Source organism: Andrographis paniculata, unplaced genomic scaffold (assembly GCF_009805555.1).
Source record: "Andrographis paniculata isolate CXL003 unplaced genomic scaffold, ASM980555v1 Contig53END, whole genome shotgun sequence".
NCBI lineage: Eukaryota > Viridiplantae > Streptophyta > Magnoliopsida > Lamiales > Acanthaceae > Andrographis > Andrographis paniculata.
In genome coordinates this window covers 787,399-801,278 of record NW_026137588.1, presented here as the reverse complement: position 1 = coordinate 801,278, position 13,880 = coordinate 787,399, and the positions used below count along the sequence as shown (strand labels likewise).

Here is a 13,880-nt window from a genome sequence, read left to right as displayed (position 1 = left end):
TATGGATAAGACCAAATTTAAATTTACTAAATATAAAATTGAATATCTAAAATATCTAACTATTAAGATATAAATGATTAATTATGTTCGATGAACTTTAGACAGCGTGAAAGTGATGGTCAAGCGCCCGTTTCTGTGTTGTAAGTTCGACAAAGTTTAGGGCATTGGAAATTAAGGGTAAGATTGCATGATAATCGAATATAGCGATGAAATCCGGGGAAAGGCAAGTACAATATGAATGAAGAAGTTGTAATGACAAAAGAAAGAAAAATTCAGACAAGTATGGATAGATTTATGGATCAGTGAGATGCATCTTCTTCTTCACAAAATTTAGTGTAGTCTTTAGGTCCCATTAAGCTGTCCAATTCTGAAGGATTTGAGGGCTTCACTTTGATCATCCATCCATCTTCATATGGGCTTGTGTTGATCTTCATAACCCCCATTTCGAAAAAAAAAAAAAAACTATTAGGTCACAAAATATGCAAGAAATAGACATTAACTGAAAACCGATAAATTATAGTGTGTAAGAATGTATTGACTAAATACACTGGAGAGTAGGATTGATATACAGTAGTATAATCGTAATTTTAGGTGAAATGTAAGGATATTTTAATAAATTAGAAAAATAATCACTACAAAAAAAAAAAATGTATTAGTAACGAAAATTAGGTATTGTTGGCGTTAGCTACGTGAACTTTAGTGACATAATTTAATACATTTTGTCCATAATTTTGTCCCTAATTTCTTAGTAACAGAAAAAGGAATTCAATGAAAAAAAAAAAAATTGTTATAAAAACGTTATTTTCTTGTAATGAACATATTGACTGTAAACATTTAAAAATGATAATATAAATATATTGACAGTAGAAAAAAAATGAAAGTTGTAGCGGTTAGTACCAATCCGGGAGTGTCCGAAAGTTTAGTGTTGACTTCAACTACCTCGCCGGAGATTGGGGAGTTCACTCCGCTCGCCGCCTTTACACTCTCGACATTCCCAAAGCCGTCACCTTGTGTTACCGGTTTACCTTCGCCGGGCAATTCCACATACACCACCTCGCCTAAATGATCCTAATGAAGAAAAAATACATTCGTATTTCATAATCACAAGTGAATTTATTTTTCATTACTCTAAAAATCAATCGACTTAAATTTTTTCGATGCCTTTATGCTTATTTTGCTTCACATATTGTTTCCTTATAACTTCATGGTACACACATGGGTCGATTCAGTTGTAATTTCGACATACTTTGTCGTCCCTTTTATCAATTAGCGGAAATTCTCATTGTCACTAGGTGTAGTCCCAAAGCTCGAGCTAAATTACTTACAAATTTGCAATACTTCATATTTAAAATAAAAAATAAAAAATAAAAAAATACTCCCTCCGTCCCAACTATAAGAAAAAATCATTTTTGTAACAAAATTTTTTTGTCTCTGAATCTATTTTTTCTGTTACTAATGACATTAGTGACGGAATTAGGAATGGAATTACGTTAGCTACGTGAACTTTAGGGACGGAATTCCGTTACAAATATATTAATTTTTTGTAGTGATAAATACCATGTCCACGTTGCCGTTTCTGTCCGTCCCATATACTATGTCACTTTCTTTTTTTGGAAAATGATTACACACTTTAATCTCATTTTAAATTTTTAATTTTAATTAAATTAATTATTTATCTTAATCTTAATTTATAATTATTTATATTATAGGATAATTATTTTCACTAATACATTCTTAATTATCTACTAATTACATCCCTCCTAAAATACCGTGTCTACAGTGTAGTAGACATGGTATCTGAGACGGAGGAAGTATATCGTTTGATTGCGTAAAATATTTGAAATGACATAGTATTATGAATATTCAAAATTACATAAATTTAAAATTTACAATCATCTTTAATATGATTCTTTTTTTTTTTTTTTTTACAGAGTCAATTAATCAATAAATACTATTCACTGTAATACACTTTTTAATAAAATTACATTATTTGTTTTTTCACAAAAACATCATATTAAAATATTCTTTAAATTAAAATTCATATCAATCTAATATTTTAAATCAATATCAAACCACAACCAAACAAACACACTACTTTCAGAAACTTACAAAATTTTTATTTAAACAGATTCTAAATATTTATCCCCATAACAAAGTATTAATTTTTTCCATTTTAGTCCGTCCATAACAAAGTATCAATTTCTTTTTTTAGTAACTGTACTATTTACCTAACATTATAAATACCCTTACAATTTACAATATATTACACAAATGTCATTACCTTTATATCACACACACTAATAAGGTTATTTTAGTCATTTCTACTTTATTCTTACTATATTCAATATAATACTAATATTTCTAAAAATACATGCAAAAAACAAATGGATATTTAGTTACGAGACGGAGGAAGTATATCTCTAGAAAGAGAAAAAGAAAAATGAATGGACGTTATAACCGTTGGATACAAATCTATGTAGATATATATATGCATATATATATAGAGAGAGAGAGAAGAGAGAGAGATGAACCTGGGCATGGTCTGTGATGCCAATGGTAGCCACAGGGCCATCGTGCTTCACCCATTCATGTGAGCTCGAATATTTCAACCCCTCCAATACTATCAATATATATCAGAATCCATTGATGAATTTGGAGTGAGAAACTAATGAACAAATTAAAAAAAAAAAAAAAAACATACCAGTGGAGAAGCATCTAGAGAGCGAAAATGATGTGAAAGCAAGGGGCGAATTCGAAGCTGCAGATACTGAAAGCTTAAGGGATTTTGCAAACATTCTCAATGCCATTTTTTTTTATCCTCTCTCTCTCTCTCTCTCTCTCTCTCACTCTATATTTTAGTTTCTCTCTCTAAAGAAAAGGAAAATGAATGAATTGAATTGAAGGGCTTCTTACCTTACTACTTACTTACAATTTAATAAAGGCCTCCAATATTTATTTTATTCTTGGTTTATTTCTGTATCCTTAATAATTGTTATCTCTGATGGATGGTCCAAAATGAAAGCCTCATCCTCTTTTCTATTCTATTCTATGTCTTCTTACATACAAACTTATATTTTTGTAATGAAACTTTCAAAAGGGCAATCTTTTATTTATATATATATTCTTGTGTACAATTTTAATCTTTTGCACTTTGCGCTCGACATGGCCGTGTATTCGTTTACAAAAGTTTTTTTTAGTTTATTATTTTTTAAGTAAGTACGAAATTCTTTAACTTCGTATTGAAGTGCTTAATATATGGTCGAAGAAGTTCCTCCGAACTTCTTATCTTATTTGACGTAAATTCTTGAAAAATAATTGAGTGCTTGCGTTTGGAAATTGACACGATGAAATAGTTATTATATGTGATATATATACGGTGTATTTTTATAATTAAAGATAATGAGGGTTGATGTAATATTTTTTTTAAAAAATAAAATCGTGGATGGAATAATAATAAAATTATTTTTAAAAAATAAAAAAACCATGTAAACAAAGGCTTTATCTCGAGAATGTGCCCAAATGAAATAATTCTACCAAATAGGAGATATTATTACACTACAATTTTACAATTATTAAGACATTTTAGATAGCGGCCGTTATTTATTTAGTGTGCTCTATGTAAATTTCGATCGAATCTAATAATATGTAAATTAAGTTCGACAAGATAAATCACATTAGGTGAACTATACATATGACATATTAGACTTGGAAATGTCGGAGTTAAATTTTAAAAATTTTAAAATTTTTGGAAATAGTGAAAAGTTGTGTGTTTGACGTAATTTATTATAATATTTCTTTTTTAAAAAAATATATCATTGATAAATAATATAAAAAATATGTATATAAACAAAACATTTTTTTTAAAAAAAAAACTAATGAATAATGTCTAACTTTTAAAGATATATATATATATCTTTAAATTGAATATATATTGATTGTGATATAAATAAATATTATCTTGAATGGAGTTTTAATCATATAATATAACAAAAATTAAAGTATTTTAATTTGACAATTTTAAGGGAAATCAAATAAATTAGTTGGCCCAAATACACCTAAATTCATTCAATTGAACTTACCTTTCATCATTTCCTATTCTTGAACAGGGCCTCTCTCTTAAGGCCCATCTTTTTAAGATCCAAATAATATATAGATTATTTATAAAATAGAATAAAATAAAATAATCATATTTTAGTAAAATAAGTTAATGTTGTATTTATTATTATTATTTTTTAATCCATGAATGTTTTAAGATAGTACCAATAATTAACTAATGCTACCTTAAGTCCGACAGTCTCATTTGCTTTTTGTCGTGTTGATATTGAACATTAGTTATTATATCAAAACGTAATACAAATTAAAAAAAATATATATTACAAAAATACTTATGTTAAGTACAATGACGCGAATAATAAATGTAACCCACAGAGGCGGACGGAGTGACTATAAAATATGTCTACAATAAACATGTCATCATTCCCATAATCGGTTTGGATATACTACCGAATTTCAGATGCCTTATACGCGTATCTTATCTCTAATAAAGTTAATATCCAATTTGCGTCTGCATATAGATCATCTCGGGATCGCAAAATACTCATATTACAGGTGTATTCCAAATTGCAAGTGCGGATACCAAACGTACAATCACGAGCATCATAGGATGATCTCGTGAATACAAAATATGCATTCTCCACATTCGTGACAATATCAATGCACGACAATGTGACATAATTTCTCTAAATTGGTGCAATATATTGGAGTTTTACAACCTCCATAATTACGTTATTTCATCTTTTCGATAGATTCTCGTAAAGATCCACGAGCAAGGTACCCTCTTCTAATTAATTTTGGACTACTTTCTTTCATATCCATCGAAACCTATCAATCTTATACGGATATTAACGATTTCTCGTCACTATATCAATGCTATTACCAATTCAACAATCTTAAATACTAAAATCATATATTCTTATAAATTTTCCCTAATGTAGTGAACTTGCACAAGGATGGATAGCAACAAATTTTCAAAACTTCGACCTTCTTCTTTCATCTTTAGAATCGACCAAAAGATTTTCCAAACTACTACTTCGTGTCTAAAATAAAACTTACTCGTTTAACGCGACCTACCGAAAGACTTCCAACAACATTTCCTACAAAATAACTATTTCCTATCTAATCCAAAACAAATTCATTCGAAATAGAGTTACTAACCTCCAATGTCAATATTCACCGGAGACAGAAGACAACCGGCGATGGCGGGTAGATATAGAGAGAGAAATGAGTCTTCGAGGGTGCACAGCAGTGTCGATTTAGCTATTGCCAGTAACTGCCCCACCGGATTTTCCGAACTGATTTTGCTCAAAAGAGGGAGTGGTGTCCGTTTACCCGAACAAAGAACCATATAAATATGCTTTTTTCCTTTGGAGCATTTCGTCGAACAGTTAACCGGCAGCCATTAATTCTCACCCGTACGGCTCCCACAGATCAACGTAGAACTTCAACGGCCTTGTCAGCACCGCCTTCCACCTGCCGGCGTCCGGCAGACCGCCGGTCATAGCAACCGCGCTGTCGTCCTTCCGGCTACCTACTCGCAGCACGTTCACCTCCCCAGGGAACACCTCCTGCATCGCCTTCAACGTCGCCTCCATTATCGCGCCGCCGTCCTTCCTTATATCCTCCGGCTCGACGCAGTCCCCGCCGACGTTCACCATAATTCTCCCGCCTTTCCTCAACGTTCTCCTCAATTTCTCCCACGTCGCGGCGTCCTGGAGCTCCGGAATCACGCAGCCTTTGCTGAACAGATCCACCAGCACGGCGGCGAATCCGTTAGGTACGTCGGCGTCCAACGCGTCTCCGGTGTGAATTACGAGCCGACCGGAGTGTTTCTTCTCCAATTTCTCCAGTCCGAAGTACTCGCGCGCGACGGCGAGGACGGACGGATCGATCTCCCAGCCGTGGATCGAGGTTTGGGGGTAGAGATCGAGAAGGATCCTCGCGGCGGAGCCGGCGCCGAATCCTAGGATTCCGACGGGTCCGGCGGGGAGAATCGGAGGCAGAGTGGCGAAGACGTCGTAGTAGGCGTTGGTGAGAGATTTGAAGAGGAAGGAGATGCTGTGGATGTTGCCTGGGGCGTCGAGGAGGAGGAGCCTCGATCCGGCGAGCGGATGGTCGGCGGCGCGTGAGACTTGGAGGACTCGGATGTAGTTGTGCCTGGATTTGAATTTCGCGAGGATTTTCACGTGCTCGTTGGGGATTCCGTCGTCGTCTCCGGCGGATTTGGTGACGGTTTGGGGATTCGTTTGGGATTGGTGCGATTTGAGAGGAATTTGGCGGTTCCGGCGGAGTCCGACGGAGAGGTGGCGGCGGCAGGCGGCGGAGGACGGTGGAGGAGTTAGGGCCGGGCGATTAGGTTTAAATTGGGGAAAATTTTGTGCTGCTGTTGCTACTGCTACTTTCATGGTTTAGGATTTGAAGAGCTCACCGTGCCCCTCAAGTGGAGTTTTTGAAATCTGATTTTATTTTATTTTTTTTTAATTATCATATATTTATAAATTTGTAATATAATAAAAAAAATATTATTTATTTTGCCCTTAAAATATAATGTAAAAAATAAATAAGAATATTTTAATATTTAATTGATAGTTATTTGTTTAAAAACAATAATAAAAAAAATACATTATTTTTTATTATTACTATTTTTAAATAAATAATATCAATTAAATATTAAAATATTATTATTCGAAACAATCAACCCTAATATTACATGAAACATGGCAAAGATCGAAGCCAAGACAACGAAACAACAACGACAACATTCGAATACAAGTTACACTAAGCAAACAACATAACGAGATAGCAACACACGACCAAAACATAAACAACGGGGTAAAGTCCAGCACACATGTTCGGCAAGGAACATAACGACGATGATGACGCCGACTTGCCTTTATTATTCAGCGCACACTCGGTAAATATAGCAAATATTAAAACGATGAAAGACTTACTTCATTGCATACCTTCAGAGCTTCGCTATTAAGCCCGACGAACTCGGCTTAGACACACTGCTGTCCTTCACGTCGCCTTCTTTCCCATCCATCTCGCAAATATTCGGCGGAACGTCCACAGCAGGCGAACAATTAAAGAACCCATGCGGCTACAATAGGAAGTCGACATAAGGAACGACGATAACATTTTAGATAACGAGAACGTATAATAATAATAATAATAATAATAATACCTGAAGCATAAACCCGATACGTTCGACGGGCATAACAGGCCAGTCTTCTAGACGAGGAACGTGTGTAATCCCGAAAACATACCTAAACGAACGAGCATTTAGAAGCGCAAGATAGAAATTATACGTAGGAAAATTAGCTATTCGCAACATACCATAGAACAATATCGTTTTCTTCGAGGGGCCGGTTTTGCTTCACCCAAGAAGCCAGCCCTTCGCCGACGCGGGGATTTTGGTTAGGGAACTCGCCTCCGGGGAAATCCTCGCCGCGCGCATACTGTGTAACCCATAAATTGTGCTTCAAAAAAGCAGCTCTTCGCAGAAACTTAGCCTCCGGACCAGCCAACGGCAAGCAATTCGAACCGGGTACTAGTTTGTAACCAGTCAGTTGGCCGCTCCGATTGACAGTTCGAGTGTTCCTTATCTGCAACGCAAATGGAACAAACAGAATCGATGTAGAATTAGGTTTGAAACAAGTTTAACGCTACGCATTAAAGCTGTAAACGAGCATAACAGAGCCGAGCTTGTCATGTTTAAGCTCGGCTCGTGTTGGTTCATTAAGAGATACGAGTTGAAATTTTTGTTTGAGCTCGGCTCATTTAGCAATTTTTTTTTCATGTTCAACTCGGTTCAGTTCGATAAGAGAAATTTTATTGTATTTATTTGATAAAAATTAAATTCAGTTAATAATAATTACAATTTTTCTAATAAATACTATCGAACGTTCGCGAATAAGCTTGAGCTCGTTCGTGAACATAACGAGCCAAATTTTGTGTTTATGTTCGTGCTCGGCTTGTTTAACTTAACGAACGAGTCGAACCGAGCCAAGCTCGTGAACTGTTCGTTTGTTTTACAGCTCTACTACGTATTACAACAAACATTATACGGGAGCAGGATACTTACAACCCAATGACGAGCGGATAATGGATCGCAATCGCGCATGGCTTCTAATTCAGATCGAAGTAAAGTTTCCTCCGCGTAGAATGCATTGTTGTGGACATTGTCCTTTCCGGGTTCTTCGACTCTCACATTCACCTCAACGACCTGAAGCAAATCGGAACAAAAGCTTTGTCTTGGAAAGAATATAACAGTTTCGTAAATCGGAAATGGAAGATCACTCGGCCGACGTACATGATTCAGTTTTCCTAAGTGTATTTGCTTTCATAAGATACCTGATTGTGTGCTTCTCCGGGCTTACAGTCGACAGCCATGTCCATACGAGCAACGAAAAAGTGTTGATGAACCGGGGCGTATAATCCTGGTGCAATAGTCGTCCCATATTTTCTCGATTCTCCAGGCTGCAACGCCCCCAAACTAAGAATGCCGGTAAGTTTAACTTCAGCTTCAATTTTCCCATCCTGCAATCAAGAATGAACTTCAATAAATAAAAATAGGCGTCATGCGATATGATCACTGCACGAAGAAATATATTTGTTTCTCGTAACTGTCTTATTTTCTCAACTAATTTCACATACAGGCATTGTCGATTGAACTAATCTGTTCTAAGCACAACATAAAATGTAGTCGCAATTTTCGTCATCAATCATTTTATTTCAGAATGTGAGAAATATTCTACTTGCCTGGTAAAAGTGCCAGTAGAATCCATATTCGTAATTTGCGACAGTGCAAATAAACGAAACAGTGAGGCGCCTTGAACGTCGAACTTCTGCAATACCAGTTCGCCAATCTTGATGCTTCCAGAGGATCCCATGATCTTCTTCGTGCAAACATACACAATTCTCTATTGTCTCGACTCCTCCAGTAAAATTGGTGAAATGAGCATCGAAGTACTTTATAAATCCCAAACAATCACATCCCTGAAAAGGAAAGCAACATTAGATATGCTAATACCAATATTCTTTACAAACCGAGCAATCGCAAAAGAAAGCACGATCGAGGCAAACCTTCTTAAGAGAATGAGCATTCTTCCCAAGGCCGTCTTCTCCAGCATCAAATGCATTTTTTCGATAATGTGGATCATTAGGATCCCCATACGGCACAACCATCTCCACAAAACTCAACCTGTGGGCTATAGGTCTTCTTCCGCGACTACCATCGACATAGGCAACAGAATGAATGACCAAACCCTCTCTCGGGGTGAAACCAACTCGAAAATTCCACTGCATAAATAGCAACAAAATGATAATCGTGACATCAAGTAAAATGAGTAACAATTGATAAAAGGAAAGGAAAATAAAAGCATGCCTTCTGCCACTCAACATAGTGTCCATTGACTCGGAAACTTGGACCTTCATGCTGAAGAACTTGAAGGGGTTTAACATCACTTCTATCTACCCCTCCCCTGGTTTCACCGGGAGTATAGTTTCTTAGAGGATCGGCTGGGGGTAGAGGAACAAGTTTACGATCTTCAAACTCAATTACATTCATATTTTGCATATCAACAAGCACGTGGATTCCTTCAACGGGGCGTGCATAACCATTTTCCAGTGGGCAGTCGCTCTCTGTTCGGCAAAATATAAGTGGTTTTGCAAGCCTACGACTAGGAGCATCAGCCTCACTGTGGTAACCAACACACCTGCAGTTGGCATTCAGAAACAAAAAAGAACACATCGAATAATTAGTAAATTTAACACATTTATATCCATAGCCCACACACGTATTCATACATTTTACTGACCATGGATCAACCATGACTAGATCCATATCATCAACACCTCTCCTCTTCACTGCCTCTATAAATGGAGGATAATCTTTTACGACGGCTTCACATTCAGCGTATTCTGTAGCATCCTACAAATTGATGAACAAAAAAGAAAGGAAAAAGAAATCAACAAATAAAATATGCTGTAACATGTGCAATGATTGGATCCATAGAAGCTAAATCACACATTCATGTACAAGTCCTCACTCCGAGGTAAACCTTCCTTCAAAATTCATGATAAGTCTATGCCCAAATTACAAATTAAAGTAAAAATAAAATGAAATCTGATGTTGATTAAAACTTAACTTTTTAATGCAAAAGTTCTGAATGACAAACACTAAAATCCTATTGAGCAACATTCAATATGGAAAATTCTTTTAGGGTTTGGTAATAAATGAATCGAGAACATGTCATATATCGAAGAAACAAAATGAAGTCTATAGAGATTCAGCATTACTGAGATACCATTGGAGGCTGAACATCAGGGACGAGAGTAGAGGTAATGACTTTTCCTCGATGATGGCCACCTCTAGTCGTTGCATGTACTTCTGTCAACTCAACAATCCATAAACTAGTCTCGTTGGACTTTTTATTGTAGACGACCAGTCTAGCACGCCTTGGCGGTAGCTTACTCGGAATCGCAGGCCCTCCCTTTGTTCTAGGCAACAGCGATGGTTGAAAAGGGGGGAAGAAATATGCATCTGCCAGTGCCACCACTTGTTTCTCTGGTTCCAACAGAACCACTTCAATAAATCTCATGCTATCTCTGACCTGGGAAAAACACAAAGGGAAACGATAATGGAATGGCCAAAAATCAGAACGGTATTTGTCAACTAGAGATAATACTTACAGCTTTGCATCTAAGGTGAAGAAAAGAGTAATCCACAAATAATGACTAACCTCAGGTGTTGCTCCAGCTGCTCTCACAGTTCCTACAGCAACAGAGATCTCGGCAGCAGATAAAGGATCCAGAGGATGTTTGGTTTGAGCCCTTGTCATAATCGGAATCCCTGAAATTAAAAATAAAACATCATTGGAGAATTGAACTTCGAACATATACATATATATATATATATATAACCCACAATCAATTTAATTGGGATGCTACGCCACAGAAAGAAAAGAGAGACTTAATATTTCGTGGAGAAAACTCATTATGGAAACAAAATGGGAAAATGAAATGAATGAGAGATTCTCCACAATTTCGACTAACTCAATAAAGATCACAACTACAAATAAGAAATAGGACAACCCATCATCATGTAATGGTAAACACTTTCACCCCCACAGTAATGACAGAATAATAGACCAAGTGCGTTCATCTTGTCATGACTGTAATTTCAAGTGATCCAATACCATGGCACAACTTTTTTTCCTAAATGAATTGTGCTCTACTTAGTATTTAAATCTTAAGAAAAAAAGCTCCCTATTACCACAAATTTTTTTGGGAAGTTGAGATGAACTGCAATGAAAACCATAGGCTTCTACAAAAATGTTGATCGTTTCCTTCCAATCATACCCACGCGGAAAATGCTAAAATGTTTAAGACAAATCCTTGTATATCCGGACAAGATCAAATTTCGTTTCGTTTGTTTTTCTCCCCAAAAAATCCACAGGATGTTTCTTAAGACAATTCACTGTCAAGTGCAAGCCAGTGAAAACCATTCGACACTTTGTTCATATATATGATGCTGATAGGTAGAGAAGCAACAACAATCTTCCCCAGAACCAAAGGTTTTCAAAAGATGCACAAAAGACGAAAACATACAGAAAGGAACAAAACCAAAAACGACTAAAAAGCAATCGTTTCATCTGAAGCACCAATAATAAGTAATAACAGCTCGAAACTACGATCAATGCACAAAAACGCACAACCATTACTGTTCTACAGATAAAATGTTCCTAAAATCATCAACTAGCAGAAGAAAGATTACTAATATATGCATCGTACCAAAAAAATAAAAATAAAATGAGGAACGCAAAAAACCTTTAGTGGTAGGATTCGACGAAGGCTCGGATCTAATCAAAGCAGCCACAGAAGCAACCTTCTTGCCCTGATCTTCATCAGCCGCAGAAGGTACAGTCCAGTTACCAGCCGCGGAGGCGGAGGCAGACTCGAGGCGTACTACGGCGGACGGATCTCCGGCAGCAGCAGCGTGTCCGCGGAAGGCAACCGTCGCCGGAGTCGGAGATGCAGACGTCGCTTTTTCCTTAGTTGTGGCCATTGTAACTGGTTCGCAAGCTCACCGATTCCGCCGTAATGCGTGTCGCAATCTACTGACATACAGCAATTGGAACACCTCCAACACCTTCACGCCACCAACACCACCGACACCGACGCCGACGCCGCCGTCACAGTCTACAAATACTGAATCGTATCAGTCCGTGTAGAGTTCCTGTGCGAAACTGAGCTCGCCGGCGACGGTTAGGGCTCCGCTCCGATCAACACAACAATGGCGCTGTATCTATCTGTATGTATAGTAGTAATTTTTATTTTTATTTTATTTTTTTCGTTTCTGAAAAGCAATAATGCGGAAAGCGTATTTATAGACACGTGACTATGTGCGCCTTTTAGTAATACACAACTTTCCGTAAAAAAATTAAAAATAAATAAATAAATGGAATTTTAATTTATATATGTATTTATATTTATTCTATTTTAATTTAATTTAAAATTTAAAATTAAAATTAAATATTTAATACTAATATTATCGGTGATGATAAAAATTTTAGAGTAAATTATAACACTCCTGTATTTTATTAAAAATACATAAAACATATTGTATTGTATTTATGATATTATTTTATCTTTCATTTAAATTTATTTTTATTTTTTATTATTTAAATTTATTTTTATTTTTTTAGTAAAAAAATATATCTATTTTTTCTACTTAAAAAAATAAAAGTTTCTATTTTTATTTCTTACTAACTCGTATCGATCAAATGAGCATACAATTGAATGACGGAAAGAGTATAAAATTTTTGTGTGGTAAAATAAAATATACAAAATATTATTCAAAACTAATGTTTTATTATAAACGCACACCTAATTATACATATTTTATATAAGTAAATTTATATTTTTAAAATAAAATAAATAATTAGATAATTTATCAATTATTTATTTAATCATTTCTAAAAAGTATAACTTTAAATCATTACAAAAATTCTACTAAAAATTATGGAAAAATATAAATATTAATTCTTGTTACATTATTTTACATACGCATCTTCAAGCGGGATGATCAATTATGCCAAAAATACTTTCCTTACCGACAACATTCATCACACATTGCAAAATTAAATAAAATAGACTTATTTTCACAATAAAGAATAATGCAGAATAATTGAAATCGGGTCATTTTCTAGAGAAATAAAAAAAAAAATATTGTTTAATATATAAATATAATATAATTGGGCTTTGAAAGTTAGAAATAAAAAAATAATAATAATAAAATAAAATAAAATAGAAAAACAATAGCAAACTAAAACTTACAAAAAATCATACCATTTAACTTCAATAAAAATAAATTTCTAGTTTATGAAGGATATTGACAACTTGGATAATAGATTTGATCATCGATAGATGTTTAATTTTATTAATTTTAAATAAATTTGTTATAATTACACTCGCTAACTGTTTCTCTAATTAGACTAGAACCATAGTCATATGTGATTTCTTAGTTGCGGATGTCACTAGTTTCTATTTCAATCAAATTAAAACGTAATTACGAACGCCCAATTTATTTTAACAATTAATCTTTAATTTAATTGAAATATCTTGATCATTGTCTAACTAATGATTAGAGAACTTTGAAATAAAAAATTATAGAGATATTTATCAACCAAAAAATCAACCATGCATATGTATGAACACATTAGCTTTGACATATCATAAGGGTGTTACCCATGCAATTTTGGTACTGAAAAATTATTTTTTGCCAAAAATTTAAAATTGTAGAATTATTTATATATAAAGTC

General features: G+C 34.9%; 3 protein-coding genes across 3 annotated transcripts; all 3 read right to left on the bottom strand.

Annotated features, from left to right (window-relative positions):
- Window positions 1–164: 164 nt before the first annotated feature.
- LOC127255371 (glycine cleavage system H protein, mitochondrial-like) lies at window positions 165–2,913 on the bottom strand. The gene is made up of 4 exons (XM_051280877.1): window positions 2,702–2,913; window positions 2,532–2,620; window positions 898–1,068; window positions 165–428 (listed from the first exon to the last, which is right to left on the bottom strand). Exons 1-4 carry the CDS (start codon window positions 2,805–2,807, stop codon window positions 300–302), a joined length of 495 nt encoding a protein of 164 aa, XP_051136834.1. The 5' UTR covers window positions 2,808–2,913; the 3' UTR covers window positions 165–299.
- A 1,440-nt stretch (window positions 2,914–4,353) lies between these two features.
- On the bottom strand, window positions 4,354–6,502 carry LOC127255351 (uncharacterized). The gene has a single exon (XM_051280851.1). It carries the CDS (start codon window positions 6,459–6,461, stop codon window positions 5,466–5,468), a length of 996 nt encoding a protein of 331 aa, XP_051136808.1. The 5' UTR covers window positions 6,462–6,502; the 3' UTR covers window positions 4,354–5,465.
- A 213-nt stretch (window positions 6,503–6,715) lies between these two features.
- LOC127255227 (diamine oxidase [copper-containing] 1, peroxisomal-like) lies at window positions 6,716–12,425 on the bottom strand. The gene is made up of 12 exons (XM_051280675.1): window positions 11,887–12,425; window positions 10,800–10,909; window positions 10,365–10,670; window positions 9,876–9,988; window positions 9,443–9,773; window positions 9,142–9,357; window positions 8,818–9,054; window positions 8,410–8,595; window positions 8,141–8,281; window positions 7,393–7,661; window positions 7,241–7,322; window positions 6,716–7,156 (listed from the first exon to the last, which is right to left on the bottom strand). The coding sequence occupies exons 1-12, from the start codon at window positions 12,122–12,124 to the stop codon at window positions 7,022–7,024; spliced, it is 2,364 nt and encodes a 787-aa protein (XP_051136632.1). The 5' UTR covers window positions 12,125–12,425; the 3' UTR covers window positions 6,716–7,021.
- Between the last annotated feature and the right edge of the window lie 1,455 nt (window positions 12,426–13,880).